This window comes from Plecotus auritus (assembly GCF_963455305.1).
Source record: "Plecotus auritus genome assembly, chromosome: 9".
NCBI classification, from domain to species: Eukaryota; Metazoa; Chordata; class Mammalia; order Chiroptera; family Vespertilionidae; genus Plecotus; species Plecotus auritus.
In genome coordinates, this window is record NC_137783.1 from 135877838 (window position 1) to 135904988 (window position 27151).

The following is a 27151-nucleotide window of genomic DNA, read 5'->3' on the forward strand; positions in this document are numbered from 1 at the left end:
AGGAGTCTGCTCCCCTGGGTCTTGACCTTCAGCCCCTACCCTGGCTTGCTCTGCCCTCCTTCGAGATCTCCCCACGCCCTACCCGATCCCCACCTTTTCAAGCGGGACCTCCAGCCCTCCGGCCCTGGAGACAGAAGGAGGGGATCTCGGCGCTGGTCCCTGCTGGGCTGTGGCTCGGGGCCCGGTGGGCGGTGCCCGCAGAAACCTCGGCCTCCGGGGGAGGGTGTCTTCTCACTCTTCCGAACGGGGTGGGAGCTTGGGGAGGGGGCTGGGCAGGGGCGGAAGCGAGCGGGAGCCGTGTTTGTCGCTGCGCTGCCGAGTGGAACAGATGGCTGGGAGGGGAGAGGGTACGTGGCGGGAGGAGGAGGGGTGCGGGGGCCGGCGGATGAGGAACCAAGAATTTCGACGCCCCGAGTCTCCCAGGAGAAGCCCCCTCCCCATCGCTTCCCAGAAAGAGGGAGGGGGCAGCGCCTGTCTTTTTCTCTGGGGTGCCTTGGCCTCTGGCCTGCGACAGACCCTGCCGCGCAATCGCCCGCCCCGGGCGCGCCCCCGACTCCCTGAGCGCCCCCTCCCCCGCCAGCCCGGCGCTGGCCAGGCCGGCGGGGTCAAGGCTCTGGGAGCTGCCCCGGTTGTGCGGGTTAATGGGGCCGCACTCCGGGGGGCGAGGGGGCGGCGGGCAGAGGGCTCCCGAGCTTGGAGAGTGTTCAGGGATCTTAAATAGCTGTCGGAAAGAGTGTTAATTGGAACTTTATGCAGATGAGCTGGGACGGGGTTGAGGGGAGGGGGAGGGAGGTCAGACGGCGCTGGACCCGAGCCAGCTCCGAGGGGAGGACTGGAGGGCTCTGGCCGGAGAGTGGCAGGTGTGTATCCGGGTATCCGTGCGCATCACACCTCTGCGAGGGCGCTGGTCCTTGGAGTTGGGAGGTGTCCTCCCTGACACTCCTCTTCCAGGGTCTCCGCATCCCGGACCAGAAGTTCAGTCTCTCAGACCGTCAGGAGGGTGGCGGGCGGGGGGAAACCCCCACAAGTCTGTTTCCTCTGCGGCTGCTTACTCTGGGTGTCACCTTCTCTGAGTCCCCCATTCCCCCTCTGTCTCCGTGCCCTCTGCTCCCCATCGCTGGCATCACCCTCTCCAAGCAGGAGCCTTGTCTGTAACTCCCATCAAGTCTGCGTGGAGGGGGCGGGATCTAACATTTCTTCCTTTGCCTTCTCCGGTCTACACCCCACCCCCACCGACCACCCACATTTAAGGAAATGTTTCTCAACCTTTAGAGTGCTTCAGGAACCCACCCCACGTGCTGAAATGCAGATTCCAGGGCCCCTTAGAGATCTGACTGGGCGGGTCTGAGGGCTCAGGAATCTGCATTTAGCAGCTTCCGACCCAAGTGTGATGTAAAAGCCCGTAGATTCTGAGGCTTAGAAACATGGTGCAGGGAACCCGTGGGCTGGAAAGACTCAGCATACTTCCTTCAACAGCCCTGCCCGCCTCTCCCCTCCTTCCTCCATGCTCCTGACCTCACCTCTGCTCAGTGTGGCCATTCTGCTCCCAGTCTGATAGGACCAGGTGTGGAGAAGTTGCCAGGAAGGAGGGAAGGAAGGGAGGAGGAGGAAGAAGAGGAGGAGAGAGAGTGCTCTTGTTTCTTTGATCAGGGTCTTACCCTTCCACTGTCTGCTGCCTGCTTCCCTCCCCTCGGCCTTCGCTTCTCCATCTTCCTCTCACCCCACCAGCCTTGCCTCACTTCTCTTCCCTTCCTCCTCCTCACCCAAAGTTTCTAGAAAGGCCAAAGCGTCCTGGGGTGGGCAGTTTGGATCTTAGCCGGGAATGGCAGAGCCAACCAAAGTCCCCATCGCCAAAGGAAAGAGGTAGAGGCACCCTGGGGTTGGAAAAAAACAGAAGGAGGGAGGCAGGAGGAAAGATAATAACAGCGAACATGTAGGTCACCTTTCCATGGGCTATACACTTACTTAACACAGCAACCCAGTTTAGACAGGCACTATTGCTCCCAGGTTACAAATTACAAAAGAGAAAAAGAAAACAGAAAACACAAGGGATGTTCAGAGTGGTTAAGTAACTCCCCCAAGGTCACACAGTAAGTGGGAGAATAACTAGGTTATTCACCCTTTTGCTTGCCCAGAATCCTGTCTCCAGAGGCTGCTGGGTAGCTGTCCCAGACCTGCCCTCCTGCCCCTCCCCCAGGGGCATTGGATTGGGAAGGGCATCGTGTCCAGAGATGAAAGGAGATGCTCAGGTTTCGGAACATCTGACAGGTCTGGCTGGAAGCATTAAAAATTCATGTAGAAACTTGACCCCAGCTGGACCTTGGGCCTGCCACCTGGACTGTCCCTGGCATTGTGGTCTCTCAGAGCCTGGTGGGCGAATTTCCCTTCAGCAGGGTCCTGGGAGCCCCAAGTCTTTGTATTCCACAGGAGAGGGGTTCTCTTATGGATTATGGACTAAACTCAGGATCCAGCAGCTCAGAAAGCAGCACGGAGAACCCTGCTCCCACTCCTAGTGTAAGAACCTTAGAGGCTTAAGGGCTTATAAACCTTGTCATCTGGCGGCCTTCTATTCCTCTCCCCAGATAGATGGATGCTCACTCTCAGTTTAGGACCCTGAAGCCTGGCTGTGACTCCCCAGTGGCCAGTAGGAGGCAGCCATCTGCTTGGAGGCAGCCTGAGCCTGAGCCTGTACCTGCAGCTTTGAAGGACAGTGAAAGAATCCCTATGGATAAGGTTAGAGAGATGCAGCTTTGGCCTTGGGGAAGGGCTTTGGAGTCGGCACCCGAGGAGAGTGAGAGAGGGTTCCTCGTTTGGGGGAGTTTGAGGGACCTAAGGGGGAGTTCAAGGTCAGTTATAGGTTTCAAGTGCATGATAATTGATGGCCAACATGATGCAATCATTCTAGCTGGAGTGGAGGTTTGGGACATGGCCATGAGACAAAACTAGAAAGGCTACTGGTACCAGACTCCGAAGGATCCTTGATGCTTTGCTAAGTAAGGTGTTTTACCTTTAACCTGTAGGTATTAGGGAGTCATTGTAGGTTCCTGAGTGACACAGGGACATAATGCACATTTCAGTGAGCCTGAATCTGGCCACCATGGGCAGGCTGGTGGGAGGGAGAGAGAGACTGAATGTAGGAAAACTGGAGAGGAGGTTGGTGCTATTTTCTCCTGCATTTCTAGGCATGAGGTAATGAAGAGATGGAGCAGGGAGGTGGCAGGGAGAATGGAAGGGAAGGGATGGACTGGGGCTGGAGAGGGACCGGGTGAGTAGATATAAGAGATTAGAGAAGGGAGGAGATAACTACATTTAGGCTGGGTGTTAGGAAGGCAGGAGAACACAGAATGTGGGTACACCCACAGAATGGGGGAGGTGAATAAGTGTTGTTTCTTTTATGTTGGGAGTCTTGGACAAGTCCCTTCTCTCTGGGCCTCAGTTTCCCCATCAGAGCATTGGACTGGATGGCCGTCATAGTCCCTCCCATTTCAGGGTGTGTGAAGGTAGTGAATCTGGGAGGTTTGGAGAGGCTGGGGGTCTGTGTGTGTGAGACCTCTGTGGGTGGTCTCTGTGTGGGGTCCTGTTTGAGCGGCTGTGTGCATGTCAGTATTGGGGGTGCATCTGCCCTTTGTGGGACCCGTGGGTGTTGGCATGCCTGCACATGTTCTGTAGCTCCGCTTTGTGGGAATGTGTGTGAGAGAGCGTGCGAGCGTGGGAGTGCACGTGATGGACATCCGTTGATCTGTCTGGGCTGGTGGGGGTGAGGGTGGGGAAAGTGGCATCACTGTAGGCTTCTTCCTGAGGCTCACACACTCCTCTTGCTTTCACTGTTCTGAAATAGCATCTGGACCGAAGGCCCATGAATATTTCACAACGATAATTCTGTGACCTGGACAGCCTGCTGCTGATTTACCAGCATCCTCCCTCCCCCTGCCCAGGCCCTGGCAGCCCCTCCTCCATCAGAGCTCTTGCCTGGCTGCATCCCCCTCCCCTCCAACATTAGCCTCTGTAAAGCCAGCCTGACACAGGCCCCTGTGAGACCCCAGCCTCAGAGACCCCCTGCTTCCTGACTAGCTGGTTGCTCTCATTACCCTCACCCCCCGTCCCACACCCTTTCCCTAAGTCCACCTGCCTCAGGCCTTAGATGTTGACCCCTTCCTGTTTCTGCCACCTCGTCTCATCTCATCTTCCTTCTGACTTGCCTGGCCAGAGTCACAGAATCTCAGCATTCTTCCTACATGAACACTGGCATCCAGGTCCTCTCTTTCCATTCCCACTTCCTAAGTTAGACTCTTAACCCTCAATTTAAACCATCGAACATCTATCTCCTCATGCTTCTGTCTGATGAGTCTCACCTCCATCACGGGTCCTTCTTAGCCCAGGCTCTTCCCTTACTCCAGCCTCTCCTCCCCACATTGGGCAGATGAAGCTTCTGATCATGCTTCAAGCCAGCAAGGCACCCCAACATAGGATTCTTGTCTCTCTGGTCACCCAGCCCCTTGGTTTCTCCTGGAACCTGGAGAACTGGTTCTCTGATACGGTCCATCGCAGGAGCCAGGGACGGGCTGGCTGCAGGGCTGTGTACCAGTGTGCAGGCTGTGCACTGCGCACAGGCACGCAGCGGAGGGGCACGTGGGAGCTGAAATCCAGCCTGAGGCTCTGCTTGCTGAGTGTTTGGTCTGGTGTGGGGCTGGATTCCCCCGCAGAAGAGGTGTCTCTTTCGGATTTGCTCAAAGCCATGTTTGGGCTGGCTGTGACCATGGATGGCTGATTCCTCCTTGCAAGGAGAAGGTGGGAACTGGGAGGGAGTCAGCCAGGCTGGAGGCCTTGCCCAGGCTTAGCTCCTTGGGGTTGGCTGGAGCCACTTCTCCTGGACAAATGGGGAGCCGAGGCGCGGTCAGCCCCCATCTTGGCCTGCCTGGGACTCCAGGCCACACCCCTCTTCCTCAGGGGCAGCCTCTTCTCCTAGGGGGAGCAAGAAGCTCTTCAGGGGCACAGTGGGCCCCCCTTTCTCTAATCCTCCTGGCCCTGAAATCCTGGTGGTTCCTCGCCCTCCTCCCACTTTTGAGGTCCCGAGCCAACAAACCTTACAGAAGGAGATAAAATAATAGAATTTTTAATAAATTTCCCCCCCAAACAACTTCTGTTGATCTTCACCACACAGGGGCCACGGTGGAGAGGAAAGTTCTCTCCAGGCACCCTAAAAAGTGTCCCGGTAGACGTAGGAGAAAAGTATTCCTCCCGTGTCGGGAGACTGAGAGGGGCTAGAGAAGCAGGGGCCCAGGGTCAGCCTGGCCCCACTGTGCATCCCTCCGCAGGGCTCCTGGGGGGCTCCCTTCCGGAGCTTCTGAAGGCTCTGCTGGTGGAAGATGCTTTGCAGACAAAGGTTCCTCTCGAGTCCGCGGTGGGCATTGCGAGAAGGGGTCAGCGCCTGCCTGGGATGCCCCACCCCACCCTGGGATGGGGCCGAGTTAATGGCCAGAGTTGGGGAGAATCGGGCTGAGCCACCCGACACAGCCTCTTGGGATAGTCTTAAGCCAGCATCCCAGGAGGCAGGGAGAGGCGGCCTGGTCCCAGAGGAGGGCGGAGCAGAGAAGGGAGAGGGAGGCAGCAAGGCCAGGGGCGGGGATTGGGCCAGAGCTGCAACTGGGGGCCAGCCCGGCCTCTGCAGTCCCAGCACCGCAGTCAGAGGTGCTGGGGCGCCAGGAGCAGGAGGCAAAGCAGAGGGGTGGGGAGCCCGGCCGAGAGCGCGGGGCCGCGGGAGTCCGGGGCCGCCTGGCAGGCTGCGCCAGGGCACGTCTGCTCCCCACGCTGGTCCTCGCCCCCGTAGCCCCCCCAGTAGTCGTCCTCGGTGGGCGCGTCCCCGCCCTGGCGCCCCCGCGGGTCTTCGGCGGGCAGGTCTCGATAGAGGGTGGAGGGGTCGGCGGGGGGCGCCCCGGCCTCGGCCACCCCGTACAGGTGGTTGGAGGAGCTGTTGCCGCGGGCGCGACTGCCGGGCCGTGTGGGCGCCGCGGGCGGGCAGGCCTGGAAGTCGGCCTCGCGGAGCGCGCGCAGGTCCCGGCCCTGGCGCTCCGGGGGGGTGGCGCAGGTCACGTCGGAGCTGGACACGCGCGCGCGCTGGAACCAGGCCCAGAGCGGCCGCGCGCGGCAGTCGCACGCCCAGGGGTTGGCGTTGAGCCGCAGGAACTCGAGCGCCGGCAGGTCGGCCAGCGCCTCGCCGGGCAGCGAGGCCAGGCTGTTGTTGAACAGGTAGAGGATGGTGAGGCGGCTGAGGCCGCGGAAGGCCGCGCGGTGCACGCCCTGCAGCCGGTTCCCGTGCAGCAGCAGCCGGTCCAGGCCGCCCAGGCCGCGGAACACGTGCTCCGTCAGCAGCCGCAGGCGGTTCCCGTGCAGGAAGAGGTGGCTCAGGTTGGCCAGGTCCGCGAACAGGTCATCCTGGGAGGAGGGGTGGAGAAGAGAGAGGTCCTGAGACAGGTGGAGATTTCTCCCCCAGGGCCCGGAGGTGGGGAGCACCGTGGGATACAATTTGACTTTTCCTTTCGGAGTCCTGGGTTTGAATCCTCCCTCCTCTAACCTTGTTAGAGGTTAATGTGGAAAAGGTGATATAATTGAGGCCAGTGGTTCTTAAACTTGAGGGACCATCCGAATCCCTGGGGATCCCGAAGCGCTGCCCTGAGTTTGTGATTTAGCAGGTGGGGCCCGAGAATCTGCCTGTCTACAAGTTCCCAGGAGGTGCTGCCTCTGCTGGTCAGGGGACCACACGTGGAGAAGAAGATACTCATTCAGCGTGCAGACGGAGGAGCCTGATTTCCTGACTTCAAACCCTGGATCTATCATAGCTGACTGTGCCACCTTGGGCAAATCACAGTATCTCTATGCCTCCGTTTCTTCATCTGTAAGATGTGGAGATTAAGTGAAGCAACATGTGTTAAGGTGCTTAGAACAAGCTTTCCATGTGGAAGGCATTCTAGGAGTTGGCCATTATCTTTAACTTGGCCAAGCCAGTAATCTCCCTAAGCCTGTTGCCTCATCGATGAAATGGGGATGAGTGTACCTCCTCCTGGGCTTGTTCTGAGGATTAAAGAAGACGATCCAATAAAGATCAGATGGTGACGTGCCGGGCACAGTGCCTGGCACACCAGTGTCCAGTCCAATGATGAAGCCCACAGGCTCAGGAGTCACAGCCCCTGGTGCCCATTCAGCTTGCCCTCTTCCCAGCTGCGTTACTTTGGGCAAGTTATTTAGCCTCCTAGAGTCTCTTTTCCTCAGTCTGTATAACTTGGAGAATACTCAGCAGGCTGGGGGAGGGTTAGATGAGATCATGCTATAAGGACCTGGTGGGGACCTCCACCACCCTCAAGAAATGATGGTTATTACGACCATAGGGGCTCAGTTAGATAACTGAGGAGCTCCCCCGAGTCCCAAAGTCCTGCCACTAGGCTAAGATATTAAGGGGACCAGATGTCAGCTCTCCCCCACCCCCAAAGGCAGCCAGGGAGGGGAAAGAAGGCTGCTGCCTGATGTCTTACATCACTGCCCGCTTAGAAGGGCTGTCCCACTTGTCTGGGGCTGGGCAGTGCCCAAATCAGGCCATGCTCATCTTGGACTGTGGTTCAGAATGAAGGGGGGTGTGGGCGTGGGGGAGTGGATATGCTTCATGGATGGGAGGGTCCAGGGGCTGGATTCTGCATTTTAACCAGCTCACTAAGGTGATGATCAGCTCCAGGATCTACCAGCCCAGCCCACTTTTTACAGAGAAGAACACTGAGGCCCAGAGAGATGGAGAGTTTGCCAAAGGGGACCAGAGACCCAGGACTGAGGCCCTCCCTCAGTGATGCAGGACATCACTGTGGTCAGCAGGCCCAGGAGGTTTGGTTCCTAGGGACACAGGCATCCTCTATGCTCAAGCCAGCACGCCCTGGGGGACCTGTTTCCCCACGGTGGCTCTCCCACCCTTCCCTGTCTGGGGGGATGACTCCCCTACCCCACGCAGGAGTCTGGTCAAAGGCTCTCAGGTGGGGGCAGGGCATTGACTCCCAGCCCACACCCACAGCCTCCACCTTCCTGTGCTCCTGCGTGTTCTCGCCCCCTCCCATCTGGCTTCCGCCCTCTCCGCTACAGGAACTGAGCCTGCCAAGAACCCTCCTCTTGGCCACATTGAGATCCGTCCCCCTCAACCTTCTCGGCTGCCTCTGACACCAGCATTCTCCACTCCCTGTGCCACCCCCATGCTCAGTTCAGGTCTCCAGCGGGCTCCCTGGACCTCGTGGCCTTGGTTGGGCCCAATTTGGCTTGGTACCCTTGTCCTCTTTCCGGTTCACCCTGAGAGTGGGCTCTGAGTCCCTTCTATTCAAACACCTAGCTAGGGGTTCTCTTTTTTATGGGTGTCATTAAGAGTGGGACACCCTCCAAGATACCTGTGAGAGGATTAGTTGGGGGTGGGGGCGTTGAGGGAGCACAGGTAATGGAGTTTGGCTTGGGAGGGTTAGGAAGAGAAGATCAAAGGTTCAGAGCCCCTAGGGAATTCAGGCGCCTTTGGCCCACAGCCCCAATTTTTGGGCTACAAAATTCCTTGATTCTACCCTCCTCTCCTCCCCGCCTTTCCCTCTGCAAAAGTCCTGCCCCTTCCCTCTCTGAACCTCAGCTTGGGGGTCCATTTCCCCTCCCCCCATCCAAGCTGTTGCCAAATCCCGCTGCCGCTTCCTGGGCTGCAGCTCTCAAATCCAGTCCTCTCTCCACTGTTAAAACCTTCTCTGTGCATTAATAAGCTCTTGACTTTCACAGCCCTCGCCCTCCCCCACTACCCCCCCCCATCGCCCCCTCCCTCTGGGCTGAGAGTGGCTGCTAAAGTCATCTTCTTCCATTTCCAAAACCACATTTCCCTCACCTCCCCCAGCCAGTTCACAGCTCTCTACATCCATATGGAATCTCAACGCAGCATCCCTGCCCCCCTTCTCTGGACAGCATCCTGTTCTTAACCTTGCCTCCTTCCAACCCTCCCAAGCTCCAGTCTTTGGCACCAGTGGCTGAGCTGTGTGACCTTGGGCAGCTCCAGGTACCTCTCCGAGTCTCAGTTTTTTACTAGTATCTGTGAAACAAGGGACTTGAGATAGTTGATCATTAAGATCCATCCTCATCTGATATTTATGAGTGAGTGAATCCTGGAATGTACCTCATTCATTCAACAAAGCTGTATCGAGTGCCTACTCTATGCCAGGGGCACCCCCGCTCCCCCAGATCACCAATCTATGCCTGGTGTCATTGTCATGGTCTGCGTCAGCATAGGCAAGCAGGTGACTTACTGAGCTTTAACTATGGGCCGAGCTCTGTGCTACACACGTCTCCTGTAGCAACCTGATCATCACAACCCCATGAAGCAGATGTTATTATCTCCCCTTTCAGAGATTAGGAAAGGGAGGCTGGGAGAGGGCAAGCCTAGGTTTCAACAGCTAATATGTAGTAGAATGTGGAGACAGGATTCTGAACGGCTACACTTGAGTCAGATAGACCTGCGCCAATTCTAGGCTGAGCCTTTGCTAGTTGGGTGACCTTGGGCTGGTGCCTTAACTTCACTGAGCCTCAGTGTCCTTAGCTGTTAAATGGGGGAAATGATGCTTATGTTAGGGGCAGAAATAGAATATTGGGGGCTAGCTATAATTATGAGAAATATTAATCATGCCTTGTTAGCCGTGATTGTTCTGTTCTGATTAGAGAAAGCACATTCTCACCTGGCTGACAGTTGCACACCCTGTGACATGGGAACTAACAAAGGAAGTCCATCCTCCTTTCCCAAGAGCTGCCTACAGCCTCATGGCTGAAACAATCTGGTCCTGGAGATGCCCGCCCTTTACAATTCCCCTACCCCCCCTGTCCAAGCCCGCGCTGCCTGTAACCTGTAACCATTGTACCTTGCCTACTTTCCCAGACCCGTAATTCTTTCTTTCCCACATAATCTTTGCCCTTCTGCCCAATATAAGCAGATGGCTTAGGGGGAGGGGAGAGCAGATTTTTGTGGATGACCTGCCCCTCTCCCACACTGCCGGCATTATTGGAATAAATGCTCCTAAAGGATTCGACCCTGTCTCTGCTTAATTGGCTCAAGTAGTGACAGGTGGCCTGGACCCATTGGTTGTCCGGTTACACTTACTCTGAATGAGACACATTGCTGAGCCCTCTTCAGGTAGCATCTCCTTGAACCCTCACAATAAACCCTGAGGCACAGGGCATTTTCCCCATGTTACAGATGGGGCCATGCAGGCTTAAAGTGGTGAGGTAACTTGTCCAAAGCCACAGAGCAAAGTGGAGGTGGGGCTGGCATTCAAACTCAGATGTGCCTGAGTACAAAGACTGCTCTTATACACCACGCAGGCTGCTGTAATGAGTGAAAGATTCTGGTTCCATTCGAGTAGGAAATACACTCCAGGAGAGCAGAGAGACTGTTTTTGTTCACCCCTGAGTCCCTGGCACCCAGAACACTGCCCGGCATGCAGTAGGCACTCAATACATATCTGTTGATGAATGAACTCACGTGGCACAGTACCTGGCACACAAAAGACAGTCTGTGAAAACCTCCAGCCCACCCCATTTCCATTTCCACCTTCCTAACCATTACAAGCTGTGGTCCCCTTGCCTCCTCCAAAGCTCCCCTCTGGGGGCAGGCCCAGCCCTGTCTCAGGTCACACCTGCGTTCTGTGGACATCACCCCAGCCCACATTTCCTCCCCCACCGGTGGCATCTCCCAGCCTAGTTCCTCCAGGCAGTTCACAGGCAGAGGCTGACTCTTTCTTTCTCAATAAAGGACCTGGTGTGAAGATGCCATACCATTCATGCCAGGGGTGTGTAGAACCAACTTCCCAGTTCAGAGAGTCAATGGAGGACCAGTTCTAATGACAGGATTTATTCAGCACTGAACTGTGTGCTGTATCTACAAACTCATTTACTCTGCACAGCCATTCTTTGTGGAGAGGATGCTTTTTATTATTTCCACTTTAAAGATGAGGAAACTGAGGCTCAGAGAGGAGAGGCATCGTGCCTTAAGTTAAATAAGTCAGGAAACAACAGAGCAGGGATTCCAACTCAGGCCCTCTGACCCCAGCTGTCTCTATTGCCAGGCTTTTGTGAGGTTAAACGTGCTGCTGAGAACATGTGAGCCCCCAGTCATATGGGCAATGGTTTAAGAGACTTCATGTGAAGAGGCCTTACATCTACAAAGTCTTGGGACCCTGGGCTTCAGTTTTCTCATCTGTGGGGAGGTGTGAGCATCTCCTGACAGGGCTGTGGAAATGAAATGAGGTGGCTGAACATGCGTTGGAAACTGGGAGGTGCTAGGTAAATGTAGGAAGGAAAGAAAAGAGGGAGTTTTCTAGGATCCACCCTTGGCCTGGGCATCACCCATGAAGTTGGCCCAAATCTCCAAGATGAGGTCCAAGATGGGCCATTTCACTGAGATCAATGTTAAATGAGGCTTGCCTCTTTTTAAATAGTATTTTAACAGGCATTTGTATAGTGCTTATCGCATGCCAAACACTATTCTAAGTGCTCTACGAATTATTCATGCACTTACACTTACGAAATCCCTAGGAGATGGGCTGGTGCTACCCCCAATTTACAAATGGAAAAACTGAGGCTCAGGGGGATTTAAAAATGTCACACACTTGTAAATGGCAGAGTTGATACCCATAAAGGCCTTAGCCTAGCACCCAATACAGAGCGTGCCCACTAAGTGGTAGTGGGTACTATTATCATGATTGATGCAATCATAATAACACGACATAGTTTTCCAACATACTGTGTACAGCAGTCCCCCCCACCCCTTCACGGTTTTGCTTTCCATGGTTTCAGTTACCTGCAGTTAACCATGGTCCAAAAAGATTAAATAGGAAATTCCAGAAATAAACAATTCATAAGTTTTAAATTGCATGCTGTTCTATTCAGTGTGGAGAAATCTCGAAGCCATCCCACCCAGATGTGAATCATCCCTTTGTCCAGTGTCTCCATGCTGCGTACGCTCCCTGCCTGTTAGACACTTAGTAGCCACCTGAGTTGTCAGATCAAGTGTGGTGGTCCCACAGTGCCTGTGTTTAAGTCCTCTATTTTACTTCGTTATGGCCCCAAAGCCATCCACATAACTTTTATTACAGTATATTGTTATACTTGTCCTGTTTTATTATTAGTTATTGTTGTTAATCTCTTTTTGTGCCTATTTTATAAACTAACTTTATCATAGGTGTGTATGTACATAGCACATATAAGGTTCCATTACTATCTGAGATTTCAGGCATCCATGGGGTCTTGGACCGGATCTCCCATAGATAAGAGGGGGGGCTACACTTGTGTCTCTTATCTCTATATTTCACTTCTGTCTTTCTCCACCATGTAGAGTGCTATCTCGGTGAAGGCAGGGGGCTTTGTCTGTTTTGTTAACTGCTGTATTCTCAGTGCCTTGCACATAGTGGGTGCACAATACATGTTTGTTAAATTATTATTGCCATTGTTACTATCTTTATCAGCATAAGCCTTGACCTGATTTTCAAATCAGCACCACCCCGGGTGGGAGGAGGCATGCCTTCATCTATGTGGGGGAAGGGAGGGTTTGGATATTCCAGCCCCCTTCCAGCCTGAGGCTGTGGAGCCCAGGGAGGGTGGTTTGGAGGGTGTGTTATTGCTTCCTGGGGAAATAGAATGGGAGGATTTGACTGTCAGACAGTCAGCTTAATAACAACAATAAACAATATTTAGATCAATAATAATAACAATAAATAGCAATTACTGTTATTCCTTCCGTTTTCAGAGCATCCGTCTTCCAGCTACTTAACAGCTCTTTACCCTTTTTTTTTTTTCCTTCTTCCCTTTCATTGAGACAGCAGGTTGGGGATGGGGATCTAGAAAGGGTAGGGTTCTCCTTGTCCCATTAGCTAGTGTGCTCCAGAGAGGTGGGACCTTCTCTGCGACACCAGCGGCAGTGGGAAGGGGTGGGGTGGGGAGAAAGCAGACACAGAGGCCTTCAGGCCTGGTGCCTGGGGAGAGATAGAGCCCCCGAAGGCAAATGAAGGGGAAAGGAGAGATCACAGAAAGACACATCAACCAGACATGGGGTGCGCGTGGAGTGGGTGTGTGAAGGGAGACAGACAGAAGACCAGAAGACAGATGGGGGAGGCAAGTCAGTGAGAGAGGCAGAGAGGGACAGAGCGGGATAGACAGACAAGACAGGCAGAGGCAGAAGGGGACACACAGTGGTGGTGGTGGGGGGGATAAGGGAGTGAGAGAGAGGGGCAGCAAGGGAACCGAACAGGCATAGACAGACAGACAGACAGACAGACCAAATGGAGAAAAGCCCCTGGAGAAAGTGAGAGGGACACACTTAGAAAAGGGACAGACATGGAGGGGGATGCTGAGATGCTGAGGCAGGAAGGGTGGGCTGGGGAGAGCGAAGGGACACACACAGGGGCAGAGGAGTGAGGGGAAAGCAGGAGGGTGTGTGCAGGGGCCTGCGCATGGGTGGGTGGCTCACCTGGAGGTGGAGCAGGCTGTTCTCCTGGAGGTAGAGGTACTGCAGGCTGACCAGGCCGCGGAAGATGTTGGCAGGCAGGCTGCTGAGCTGGCAGCGGTACAGGTGCAGTGACTGCAGCCGCTCCAGGCCCTGGAAGGTGTCAGGCTCCAGAGAGCGCAGGTGCCGGTTGTCACCGAGGTCCAGCTCCTCCAGGGCCTGCAGGTGACGGAAGGTGCCCGGGTAGATGGTGGAGAGGTTGTTGGAGAAGAGCCACAGCGTGAGCAGGTTGGGCCCGAAGGTGCCCGGCCGCAGCGTGCGGATGAGGTTGTTCTGGAGGAAGAGGCGCTGGGTGCTGGGTGGCAGGGACAGCGGCACCGAGGAGAAGTTGTTGGCCTGGCAGCTCACGGTGGGCGGGGACGAGTAGCAGGTACAGAGCATGGGGCAGCTGGGGGCCGCTGGGGGCAGGGCCAGGAGCAGCAGCAGGAGGCAGGCTGAGGCGGGACCTGTGGGGCCAGGGGGCAGGCCTTTCTGAGCAGGCTGCAAGGGCAGGAGTGCCCTCCAGGGGCCCGCCCCCCCCACCTCCCCCCATGGCCAGAAGCCCCACTTCCCCCAATGGAAGCATGCCTTCCATCTATGTGGAAGGGTTCTGGGTGCAAACAACTTAATTGCAAGAAGCCCTGGCCACGTCCACTTTTTGAGACCCCTGGTACGTTAACAGATAATAAAGAAAGAAAGAAATGCCGGGAGGACACTGGAAAGCACTGCTGTGCTGCAGGCTGTTTGGCGAGTGGCGGTCTTTTCCTTCCTGTTGTCACTGCGGTGGGTTTGACTGTGTTAACTGTCAGGCCCCTGAACTTTCGCATTGAGAGTTGAGCCGATCGCTCTTTGTTGTGGGGGACGGTCCTATACCGTGTCCTATTTAGGGTGTTTAGCAGCATCACTGTCCTCTACCCACTAGATGCCAGTAACACCTTCCCCCTGATTATGACAACCAAATGTCTCCAGACATTACCAAATGCCTCCTGGGGAGCAAAATCGCCCCCAGTTGAGACCGGCTGGGGCTAAATTGAGATCTCTGCGAATCTAAGGCCGAGAGGAGGAAGAGTGGGCCTTGGACCCAGGACCTATTTCCAGGGCTCCCTGGGGTTCAGAGACCCTGGGGGAGACTGAGGGGTGCATGACTGCACGTGATGTCTGGTGCTGCGCGTGGATGTCTATGTCTGAGCCGTGTGCACACTATCCAGAGAGCGGCAGATCTGGGGTGTTTGAGTGGCGTAGACATTATGGATGTCCCGTGAGCTTCCTCCCGTGGGGGACACACAGCAAGGATGGGGAACCCCATGCCGATGTGATGCTCCCGCTCCTCAATTTGGGGGCTCACCACGAGCATCCCCGGTCCTCCCTGCATGTGCGGGCTGTCCCCACGCGTGTGCGAGTGCCGAGTGCCGGCCCCAGGCGTGTGTAGGCTGGGTGTGATGTAACATTCAGTGACACAGCGCGGCGGTGCTATTCGTTCACACCACCTCCGTGTTTCTCGGCCCTTCTCACCCCTCCTCCGTGCGGCAGTTCACGATGACTTTCTCCTGAGTGTTTCAGAGCCACGTGGCGGGGAGGAGCATGTCTCTCACCCCTCATCAGAACCTGGCAGGGTGGGATGTGGGAGCGGATAGGGAACCTCAGTGGGCTTCAGCAGGGCTGAGATTTGGGGCTAGAACGGGAGATGTCAGAGCTGGAAAGGTTCTCCAGTCCATCTGGTTCAAGCTCTTGTTCTACTGAAGTCACAACTGGGGTTCAGAGAGGGCAGGCGACTTGCCCAAGGTCACACAGCAAAGTGGTTGGCAGGGCAAGGACCAGAAAGGAATCTCCTCATGCTTGGCCAGGGCACTTCCCTTCCTGGCAGAGGCACCCTCTGAGCTCGCTTCCCCAAGGACTTGACACCAGAGAAAGCCAAATCCTTCTCTGATCCCTTAATCCTACCCCTTATCCACAAGCTCACAAGAGTGTGAGCCCTGAAGGCCGCCAGCCCTAGGGAGGACTGCTCTCCCCCGGCCTCTAGGGCTGACTGGTACCCCAGGAGAGACAGAGGGAAGGATGTGCAATCCGGAGCGCTCCAGAGTCAGGGGCCACTGTGTGGCACCAGGGTCTCTCCCAGCGGGAGGCTGAGCTCAGCAGCTCAGGGGGAGCCAGCATCCCTCTCCCCACAGCTCCCTGGCCCCCACTTGCCCACATAAGGGGCTCCTCCCTTCTTTCCCCACCCTCCCTCGTGTCCCCATGTCTCTCCCATTATGGCCCACCTCCCCAAGTCTGAGCAGGGCCCCTCCACGACAGCTGCTGCGTAACAGTGACTCTGTTGCCATTTCTGGCCATCGCCGCCATGCAAAGCAGCTGTAACCCAAGGAGCCTCATCCATAATTCAGGCTGCAGCTCTCACTGGAGGCTCGGAGGAGGGGGAGGTGGGAGGCACTGGTTTCTCTGCCCCTAGGCCTGGCTGGAGTGCTCCTGGGCTGAGGGGGGGGGGGAATGGGGAGCTGTGCCTTTCTCTCCCTCCTCTGCCCTCCTGTCCCTGCCCTTTTCCTCTCACCACGGTCCTCTCCCCATCCCTGCTTCTCAGGGCTCTTCCCCATCAGTCCTTCCCTCCAGGCCTGTGGCCTCCTCTCTCTCCAGGACCACAGCTCCACTCCCAGCCCTCAGTGTGCGAATCCATGGCAAAGACTGGGGCAGGATGCACAGGGCATCAGAGCTGGAAGGGGGCACCTCAGCGGCCATCAGAGCAAAGCTCTTACTGCCCAGGTAACACCACTGGAGGCCTGAGAGGAGAAGGCTCAGCTTCTGACTCGAATCTGACAGCCTGCCTTCACTTCCTTTCTTGAAGTCTTCATGTCATCTCCCCGCTCCTCTATGGGCTGAGGAAAGCCCCTTCTAAGTGTCCCCACCCTCTCTGCTCATCCCTTCCTCTCTTTTCTCCTTTTTTCTAAAGTCTGCAGGTAATGGCTAATGTTGCAGGGGTGTGTAGAGCAGGGACAGGCAGAAACCATCTGTTACTAAGCACCTACTGTGTGCCAGACACTATTTGTACATGTCTTTACGCACATAGAATACAACATAAGCCCTGTGAGATCCATACAATGGCCCCAGTTTGCAGAAGAGAGGTGGGAGGCTCAGAAACATGGAATGAGTTGCCTCAGGCCACGCAGCTGGTACAGGTGGGACCCAGAATGGACAAGCACATGTCCAAAGGGAGACCTCACATCACCCAAGGAGACTGCTCTGAGTGCCAGAGACGCTGCCCTTGAGATAAAGGGAGGACAAAAGTTGCGCCCAGGTGCACAGGGAGCCATGATCCTGGGTCTGTTGGGCTGTTCAGGGTCAAGGCAAAGAGGGAATCAGGCTCTCTCTGCAACCTTCCTCTCCTGGGCTCCAGGTCAGGGCTGCTCTAGCGGGGAGGCTGTTGGGAGTCAAGGAGAGATGACCAGTGCCCAGAAAATATGGTCAGAACTGACCAGAGGAGGGATGGAGAGAGGCCAGAACATGGTATCGATCCCAGAAAGCTGAGGTGCCCAGAGCCAAAAAGTATCCATTCATTGAGGGACCACTGTCAAGGAATCTGGGCCATCACCCTGGAGAACCAAGGCTCAGGAACACCGTTCTCACCCCTGGAGCCACCCTTTGGTTCAGAGGCCCCAGTGACAGGAAGCAGAGGGACCCAGGGCACCAGCCCACAGGCAGAGAGGCCAGTGCAGAGTGGCCTGGGAAGTCAAGGCCTCTGACTCTGAAGGAGGGTCCCAGGCTCCCAGATGAGGAGCAACAGCTCCACGCAGAAAAGCCTGGGAAAAGGCTGGGGCCTGGGGCAGATGCTGAGGGGGCAGGGGCTAGGAGGTGGGAGCCAGGAGCGGGGTGGAGGTGGTGGCAGTGCCGGTGACGCAGGGGCCTTGGGAGGCACTGACGCTGCCTCGGAGGTTTAGACTGCTGCAAACGGCTTCTCACTCTGCCAGAATGTGACACCCCAAAATAAGCAGTCACCGTGGCGGCGGCAGGATCCGACGTGAGGTCCAGAGATATAAATGGCAGCATGGAGCCAGCCAGGGTGCCCACCCTCTGAGGCTGCCACTCCATGCAAATGTCCTTCCCTCTCCCCCCACGGCCACCCCCCAAAGCCCTGAGCTCCGAGCCCCCGACCACTCCCTGAAAGAAGGGATGTGATGGGCAGGCGCTCCGGGAATGGAGGGCTTCCCACGTGGAAGTGGTTACCACAAGCCTCTTTGTCTCATCCCTGGCAATACCCCCCACCCCCACCCCATCCCTCTCTTCCACCCCTTTCTCTTCTTCCTCCCCTTCCTTCCTTTCCAGCTCCCATCCCCACCCTGGCATCAACTCCCAGCCCCTCTCTCCTCGATGGTTACCCATTCCCAACCCTAGCGCCCATCCTCGGTCCTCTCCCGGTGCCGGAGACTCCGTCTCTGTCCACCATCCCCATCCTCCTCTGGTTTCTGATCTTCTCACTCCCCTTTCCTTGCAGTCTCCAGGGTCCCAGGCTCTTTCCCATGACCCTGTCCCCAGATTCTGGGTGCTTGTCCCTAGTTTTCTGTTCACCCCCTCCCCTAACATGGTCTACCTTCTCCTTCCTTCTTCCTCGGTCCCAACCTGGGTCCCACTTCCCTCCACGCCTTTCCCTTCTGACCTTTATTCCTCCTCCTCCCTGTCTCCCTCCTTCTCTAACCACGTTCTCGCGTCGTGATGGCCCCCTTCGATCCGCCTGCCTCCGACCCCTTCCCCGCCCCACCCCCAGTCTCTGGCCCACACCCTTGGCTGTCAATCAATCCGTGGAACTATATTTTTCCAGCGCCCACCATCTGTCCTACCAGGGGGCACATTTGGATTTTCCTCTGCGCCCCTATGCTCACAGACAGCCCCCTACTCACAGCCCTCGTCCTCTCAGGTGACTGGAAAGTGCTGAGGCACCGAGCACAGGAGTTGCTGAGTCGGCGCTTCCCCAGCCGGCCCGAGTCCTCAGCGTCCCCGGGAGCAGGTGGAGCCGGGACAGCGGAACCTGAGCTTCCCTCCCCCCTCCGGGCCCGGCCCACCTGGCCCCTGCGTCCCCCCACTGTCACCAGCTCCCCACACATCCCCGCAGGCTCCAGGCTCCGATCGGGTGCGCTCCTCCGGTCGGCAGCCCTGGGGGCGGGGCCGGGGCTAAGGCTTTCCCCTCGCCAGGCTACCCCCACACCCAGCAACTGCCCCACCTCAGCCCTGTGGGCGGGGGCGCCCCGCTCCCTTCCCCAGGACGTCCTCCGCCCTCTGGCGGGCAGGGGTCCCTACCTTGCAGCAGGCGCCTGAGCCCGGGCAGCATCTTGTCTCGACGCTCGGAGAGGGGGCGGCGGTGGGAGGTGGGGGGCTCTCCCACTCGCTCCCTGAGCCCGCCAGACGGACAGCGGGGACTCCGCGGGGCTCCGGGAGGGCCCGGGAGTCCCCGGGCAGTGAGACCGGGCAGCGGCGCTCTACCCTGCGCCCCCCGGGCTGCGGGCCTCGGGAGGAGCCATCGGCCCCGACGGGACGGGGCGGGGCGCGACGGGGTGGGGAGGGCTGGAGCTAGCCGTCGAAGCCCGATGAGGGTGCTCCCCAGCAGCGCAGGCGGCGCGCGAGTCCGTCGGTCCGTGCGCCCCGGCTGCGAGCCGAGGGAGAGTGGGGACAGCGAGGATGCTTTTCCCAACCACCCCCACTCCTTCCCGCACTCGCTGGCTCCTCCCTCGCTTCCTAGCTTGCCGACGTAACCCTTTCCTGGCCACTAGGAGGCGGGAGCGGCTCTCTAGCCCCCTCCATGCCGGACCCCGCCCCTCCTTGGGGGACCCGGAGGACTGTGTTCGATAGCCTTCGCGGCGCCTCGCTTCCAGAAAAATCCCGGGGGCGGAGGGGCAGGGGGAGCGCTTTAGGGTGTGGAACCTCACGGACTTGTCCAGTTCCCCCCTCCCAATTTTTCCGGAGGAGATGGGCTCCTGGGTCACCCTCCCCGCCTCCTCGTGGCGTCCCTGGTGCCAAGGTTCAGACCTCCAACATTTCTCTCCCCTGGGAGCGCTCCAAGCTCCACTTTCCCCTTCCTTTCCTGGACTCCAAGCCCCGGGTGTGAGACTACAGGAAAATAGTGTAGGCAAGAGTTTGTGCATGGGAGCGTGCACGCGCGCTCAAGGACGCCTGTGCAGGTGTGACTCTGAGTGCGTACACGCTACCTTTCTATGGGCCCAGGGAAGAGCGGAGCACGTGAGTGTGCCAACGGGTGAGCCACTGCGTGCCGCCCGCATGCGTGTCCGTGCTGGTGGGAAACGTGAGGCTGTGTGAGCTTGGCCGAGCGAACTTGGAGATGGGTGGCCAGGGGACATGTGTCCGCGTGTCTGATGCATTTGTGAGCGGGTGCAAATTTGGGTGAGCATGTAGGCGCATTTTTATGTGTATGTTTGATGTGTCCTAAACGGGACATCCCATCTCCCACGTGGGGTCAGGAGAGGGCTCAAGGGTGGGCAGGGGAGCGTTGGCTTCACGCGAGTTGCTTCTTTCCTTTGAAGAGAGGTGCGTTCTGATCTCGCGCCCCTCGTGGCAGCGTTCGGGGAGATACCAGCCGGCCGTTTCCTGACAAAGGCGGCGATGCCAAACATCCTGGCCTTGACCCAGCCCAGCGGGCCCTGCGTGCGGCCCTTGGAGGCCATCTCGGTGCCGGATAGGCACGGGGGCTTTGAGGGAGTCGCTTAGGGGACTGGCCAACAGGCGCGGCCCTGGGTCGGGGGCAGCTGGAGTGGCTAGAAAGGCCAGTGTCAGAGCCATCTGCGTGCAGCCCAGCGGCGCCCACGGAAGCGCGGGAACCCCGACGGTCCCTCCTGGGAACAAAGAAAAGGAACCCCTCGCCCCGCCGCCTCTCTCTGGCTCCTCCTCTCCTGTCTCAGTTCTACGCAGTGCTTGGCAAACAGTCGGCGCTGTATAAGTGCTGGTCTAATTTTCCATTCATTCTCTGTTCCATCCACAGCCTCATTCTTCCCTCGTTCTTATTCGGTTTTTCTCATTTTCGCCCCCCCCCCACCCCGCCTCTTATTCATAGTTTATAGTCTCCGTCTCTGTTCTGCCCTCCCTCCCTGTCATTTCCTCCCTTTGTGCACTCGCTGTCTCTGTCTCTCTCTCGTCTCTCCGTGGCTCTGTCGCTTCCCTCCGGTCGTCGTGGCTCCGTGCGTCTCCATCTGTGAGCCTGTGTGCCTCTTTCTCTGCCTCTATCACCTTTCCCACCGCATTTCATTAGCGGGCTCCCGGCCCACTTGCACCTTGAGCTCGGGCGCCCCCTGCTGGCCCAAATCCTCTGCTCTTCCTGGGCTACCAGGCCCTCTGGGCACCTGATTTCCTCTCCCACCTTCTCTCGATCGGGTCGGTAGGAGCGGAAAGGGGCGTCTCTGGGGCTCCGCTCCCCCTCCCATCTCTAGATGGAATAGGCCCCGCATTTCCCGGGACCCACCCAGCGGGGGAGGGCCCGCGCCTGGGGAGGAGGCCCTGGAGGGGGAGGCGGGGAGGGAGTGTTGGGGGTAGCAGGGTGGGTTTGGCGTCCTTCCCCGGAATGAGCCGCGGCACAATCTGTCGCTGGGTTTGTTTGCCGAGCTGCCTCCGGAGCGCAGTGGGGCTGGCTCCCGGGGAGCGAAATATCACAAGATGCGTAGACAGACGCTGAGGGGTGGGTGGGCGGCGGGCTGACTCAGGTGTGCTGTCATCGGCTCCCGGAGCCCGCGCTCTTCTGAGAGGGGTTGGGGGGGGGGACCCCGGGTTCCCAACACAAGCGGGCACCCGAAGCTGGGAGGGGAGCCCCCATCCCGGGGTGAGCTTCAGGGAAAGGGGTGCATCTGCCAAGAGTCCTTGGCTCTAGGTCTCTTCTTCAGGCCTTGGAGCCCCAGGGGACACCCCCAACTTGGGTATGCTCCTGACGTTTATGAACCCCTCTGCCCATATCCCATTATACAGGCGTCGGTTTCCTGTAATTATCTGCTGACTCACCACTTTCCTCGCACTAGACTGCCAGCTTTTTGAGGGCAGGAGACGCCTGCCGTCCACCTTTGTGTCCTCCGCAGGTGCTCAGTGTACTGGTATACTTGGGGAGGGGTGGTGGTGGGTGGGTGGGTCGCTGGCTGGTCTGTCCACAGGAAATACCACCATGCATTTGGTCTTCCTGGTAGAACATTCGACCCCTTGTTGCTCCCTACCCACGTTTGCAGTCTCCCTCGCTGCCCCTCCCCGCTCCAGACAGACAGGGAATTGGAAACAGCTTTCCCTGGAGTCTGAAGACCAGAGGTCTCCAGGTGACCCTAAGCAAGTTACTCCCCTTCCTGGTGCCTCAGTTTCCTCATCTGTACAATGTGAATATGCCACTCGCTCATAAGGCTTTGATAAATCTCCTGTCACTCAAGGTATGAGAAAGTGCTTAGTAAAATGAAGTTCTGACCAGAGACTGGTGGTGCCTGTTGCCATTGCCTTTTGGGTGGTGACTCATAAGATCTTTATTCCTGTAGAACCAGATACCTTGTTTCAAGGTGAGTTGAACTTCTGCAGTGAGATGTTTTGAGAACCGAGGGAGAAAGCTGATGGCAAAGTGTATTGGAGGGCTGTGCCATAGCGCAACTAGGTGCCTCCCTGGCTGGACACTTGGCTAGACCCTGGGGAGTACTGGGTCCTTAGACTTGGCCATAGAGCTGGCCCGCCCTCTGGTGGCTGTCGATGGATCTGCAGCTCCACAGGACGCCAAGGATCTCCAGCTGCTGGATAGATTTTCCCTGAGAAGGGGGACGACCTGCTGTGTGAACAGTGGAAAGGAAGTCATGTAGAAGAAGCAGGATATTGGCCCAAACTAGAGGAGTCTACACTTTCTCTGAGTTTCCCCTTAGTAACAGCACCCCCTACTCTGTGTGACACCCTAGGCCTCTCTTCCATCTGGGGGAACCCACCGAGTGAGTCCACAGAACTCCCCTGGTCCTTTTCTCCACCTTTTTGGCAACCTCACTGTGTAGGTCTCTTGGCAGTTACTGCACGAGGCAGGGTGGCTCAATAGTCAGAGCACAGGCTTTGATGGGTTCATGTCTTGGTTCTGCTGCTCACTAGCGAGACGACCTTGGTCAAGGTGTTTCACTCTTCTGGGGCCCAATGTTCTCATCCAGAAAATGGGAGGCAGGCAATACTATCTCATAGGGTTGCTTAAGGATTAAATGAGATAAACCATGAAAGAACCTAACAGACTATCTGACCCTGTGCCAATAAACACTAATAATAATAGTATTAATTTTTTCCTTTAGTCTAACAGCACACCAAGAAATAGATGTTGCAGTGTGGGGGCAGAAAGCACCGTCATAACCTGAGGACTCATAGTCGTGAGTGGCAGAGCTTGGTCAGGGAGTCAGTTCCTAGTTATAATCTCCTACCCTCTGTGTGTCTGACCCCATGCTAACCTCCATTTCTCCACCTTCCCCTGGCTCAGACCAGGCTGCTCAGTGTGATGAAAGCAATCTCCACCTGAATTAGAAGTCCTGAGTTCTAGCCTGGACTCTGCCTCTGAATGGCTGGGTAACCTGGGACAGACCTCTCTCCTCTCTAGCCTTCAGGCTCCCCATCATCGAAAGGAACATTAAACTGAATGCTCTTGAAAATCTCACAGAGCCATGACTTTGCAACATCCTTGTTTCTCTGTAGCTCTGGAATTGGAAACTACCGAAAATGGAGCATCTCAGCTGGATCTCATTCCCAGCTCTGAGGGTGTGATGAGAGTTCCAGGGGGAGATCAGAATTTCTAGAGATCTTCGACCTAGACCCCACTCTGGGTTCTGCAGCCCTCCCAGTGGCCAGCAGGCCTGCCCCTGAGCTTGTCGGTGACCACATACTCTGGCGGGAGGGGCTGGGCCTGCACTTGTCACCCTTCCCACAGTGAGTTCCTCAGCCTACTTTGCCCAGCCAAATGGGGACATGGCTCCTTTCCAGGTTCTTTCTAAAACAGGAAAGAAAGCCTAAACTAGATTAGTTTAAAGGGCAAGGGTGTCAGAGGTGTTTTCTCCTTCCTGCTTGGTTTCTAGAGTCCCTGTCCATTTATATTCTTTATAATATAACTGGCTTCTATTAATCACTTACTTTATGTCATGAACTTATGTGTATTGACTCATTTAATAGAGTAGCTCTATGAAGGAAGGTCTATTAATACCCCTCCCCCTTTTACAGATGGAGAAACAAACTCAGAGAGGTAATACTATGCTTAGATTTGGATAAGAAGGGTCTTGGCCTGGGTCCCATGCTTTAGAGGATTTTGCTCTGGTTCTCCTCCAGCCAAACGTTCCCTCCATGGAGTGAAAAGTCCCTGAGACCGAGGGATGTGCCCTCTGGGAGCCTGAATTCCCTGCTAGATCACGCTTTGAGTAGCCAGGACATGGGAATCTCTTGCTCAAATGGCTCAAGTCTACTTCCAGGATCTGTATGGACATCTTTTCCCATCTACCTTTCTGCCAGTGTGTGCATCCTGACCAAAGGGTGTGGCTGAAGCTTGGACATGTGGGTGGGATATTCCCATGCATGTCCATGAGACCCCTTGTTGTTTGGAATGGAGATGTATTTGTTAAGAGAAGAGGAGGAGGCTGTATTTCTGTATAGAACTCCAAGGAGTCAGACTCTACAACTGAACCTAGCTTTTCAATGTCAGGTTTCTTAGAAGAATACAAAGGAGCAATGCTGATGTAGTAGGAGGTTTGGGGTACCTTGTAGACTTGTGGGGTGGGGAGAAACCTCCCAGTCCCTGGTAGCAGTACCTCCATGTGCACTCCAGCCCTGCAGATGACTTAACCAAAGGGGACATGACCAGGATGCTGAAGAGCCAGGCTCTGAATCCAGGTCTATGTAAATATTTCCTTCCTTCATGAAAGTCCATGTCAGTCTTGGCCACAAATCAGAATTTTGACTCCCTGGAGGTCTGTGTATTGGTTAGAAAGTTGGGTCCCATTGTATCTGCTTGAGTTCCCTTCCAAGAGAAGAGAGCCTCCTTTTCTCCCTAGATTGTGACTTCACTAAGTGTAGGGTCCATATTCTCTTTGTTTATTTCATGCACCTGGCCCAGCCTTGGCCCAGAGTAGGCACTTGGCAAATGTTGCTGATCTGCTAGACCCCTGGTCAAGAGAGGAAGATGCTAGTCATGTTGCAAGGTGCTGTGGTCATGCTGATGTCCAGCAGGTGGGGAAAGTCTGGAGGGTGGGTGTGGGGGAGTATTGGGAAGCATTGCCTGGGACGCCTATTAAATGAATTGCCTTTGACTCTTTTAATCTGGGAACCCATTTTATGGGGTTTAAGGATTCAGAATGAGTCACCCTGAGATGTGTCTTTGTATAATGCAGAGTATTTTGAGCTAAAGACAACCAACATCCTGTAGGCACAAAGAAACTTCTGCGGCTCCTCTTAACTACAAGAAGAAGGTGTCTCCAAGGAGGTGAGAGGGGCGGAGAATTAGTGCAGCAATGAAGGGACTCCCTCCAGCCTTGTCAGCACTGGCTGATGGTGCTTGCAAATTTGGCTAATCAGTAAGTATGAAACGCTCCCCCCATACTGCCTTCATCTCCATCTCCTTCATCATTAATGGGTAGAACTATTTTCCAAGTATTTATTGATTCTCTGCTTAGCCTCCTGGGCAAAGTGATTGTCCACATCTTTCACCTTGTTTTCTGTTGAACCATTTTCTATGTATGTGCTGACTCTCTGCTCACCTTGCTGGGGGAAGTACTTGTCCACAGCTTTCACCAGTTTACCTGTTGAAGTCTTTTTTTTTTTTTTTTTTTTTTTTTAAGGAACTAATTTCCCCCCTTATTTTATTTTTTTAAGTAAATTTTTATTGTTCAGATTATTACAATTGTTCCTCTTTTTTCCCCCCATAGCTCCCCTCCACCGGGTTCCCACCCCACCCTCTGCCCTTACCCACCCCCCACTGTCCTCATCCATAGGTGTACGATTTTTGTCCAGTTTCTTCCTGCACCTCCCACACCCCTTTCCCCTCGAGAATTGTCAGTCCACTCCCTTTCTATGCCCCTGATTCTATTATATTCACTAGTTTATTCTGTTCATCAGATTTTTTATTCACTTGATTTTTAGATTCACTTGTTGATAGATATGTATTTGTTGTTCATAATTTTTATCTTTACCTTTTTCCTCTTCCCTCTTCTTAAAGAATACCTTTCAGCATTTCATATAATCCTGGTTTGGAGGTGATGAACTCCTTTAGCTTTTTCTTATCTGTGAAGCTCTTTATCTGACCTTCAATTCTGAATGATAGCTTTGCTGGGTAGAGTAATCTTGGTTGTAGGTTCTTGCTATTCATCACTTTGAATATTTCTTGCCACTCCTGTCTGGCCTGCATAGTTTCTGTTGAGAAATCAGCTGACAATTGTATGGGTGCTCCCTTGTAGGTAACTAACTGTTTTTCTCTTGCTGCTTTTAATATTCTCTCTTTGTCTTTTGCTCTTGGCATTTTAATTATGATGTGTCTTGGTGTGGTCCTCTTTGGATTCCTTTTGTTTGGGGTTCTGTGCACTTCCTGGACTTGTAAGTCTATTTCTTTCACCAGGTGGGGAAAGTTTTCTGTCATTATTTCTTCAAATAGGTTTTCAGTACCTTGCTCTCTCTCTTCTTCTGGCACCCCCATAATTCTGATGTTGGTACGCTTGAAGTTGTCCCAGAGGCTCCTTACACTATCTTCATATTTTTGGATTGTTTTTGCTTTTCTGGTTGGGTTTTTTTTTGCTTCTTTGTATTTTAAATCTTTGACTTGATTCTTGCAATCCTCTAGTCTGCTGTTGGATCTCTGTATATTATTTTTTATTTCAGTCAGTGTATGCTTAATTTCTAGTTGGTCCTTTTTCATATCCTTGAGGGTCTTGCTAAATTTATCAGCCTTTTCTAGAAAATTCTTGAAAAACCTTATAACTGTGGTTTTGAACTCTATATCCAGTCGTTTGCTTTCCTCCATTTCTTTCCTTTGTGACCTGTTTCTTTGTCTCTGCATTTTGGCTGCTTCCCTGAGTTGATAGAGTGGCTTTGTGTGCTAGGGGTCCTATAGGGCCCAGTGGCTCTGCCTTCCCAGTTACCTGAGGTGGACACTCTTGGTGCACCCCTTTGTGGGTTGTGTGCACAGTCTTGTTGTAGTTAAGCCTTAATTGTTGTTGGTATCACTGGGAGGAATTGACCTCCAGGCCAATTGGCTGTGAGGATCAGCTGTGTCTATGGAAGTTCTGGGAGAACTTCTGTGCTGGAGACACCCTTATGAGGCAAGACTTGCTTCAGTGGGACTTTGGTGCTCACTGAGTCTGCCCCCTGAGTGTGTCGCTTATGGATCTGAGGAGTTGTAATCTGGATGGTCCTACTCTGACCCCTGGGTACACTGGCTCTTGGATCTCCAAGGAAGTGCTAATTTAGCCTATGCCTGAGGCCACCCAGCAGGAGCTATGGAGAGATCTGTAGATTCCTCTTCTTTTTTTGGGTTTTGGAGGTGCCCAGATGAGGCCCAGCTGTGAAGCAATGCAAGCTGCTGTGGGGCCTTGGACCTTCTTTTGGATGTTCTGGGTCTCACTGACTCAGCTGCAGTTTGTTAGGTAAGTTTAGAATTCAAAGGACCAGGCCATTCATATGCAAAAG

The 27151-nt window shown here is 55.2% G+C and overlaps 1 protein-coding gene across 1 annotated transcript; it reads right to left on the reverse strand.

Annotated features, from left to right (window-relative positions):
- Nucleotides 1-5098: 5098 nt before the first annotated feature.
- Nucleotides 5099-19038, reverse strand: RTN4RL2 (reticulon 4 receptor like 2). The gene is made up of 3 exons (XM_080688211.1): nt 18803-19038; nt 13508-13989; nt 5099-6432 (listed from the first exon to the last, which is right to left on the reverse strand). Exons 1-3 carry the CDS (start codon nt 18831-18833, stop codon nt 5683-5685), a joined length of 1263 nt encoding a protein of 420 aa, XP_080544337.1. The 5' UTR covers nt 18834-19038; the 3' UTR covers nt 5099-5682.
- Nucleotides 19039-27151: the final 8113 nt, after the last annotated feature.

Excerpts from the sequence above, each read along its gene's own strand:
- RTN4RL2 (XM_080688211.1), bottom strand. The coding sequence starts at position 18,833 with ATGCTGCCCGGGCTCAGGCGCCTGCTGCAAG. Across the intron at positions 13,990-18,802 it reads GCTCAGGCGCCTGCTGCAAG|GTCCCGCCTCAGCCTGCCTC; the intron begins GTAGGGACCCCT and ends CTGGCCCCACAG. Across the intron at positions 6,433-13,507 it reads ACAGCCTGCTCCACCTCCAG|GATGACCTGTTCGCGGACCT; the intron begins GTGAGCCACCCA and ends CCCTCCTCCCAG.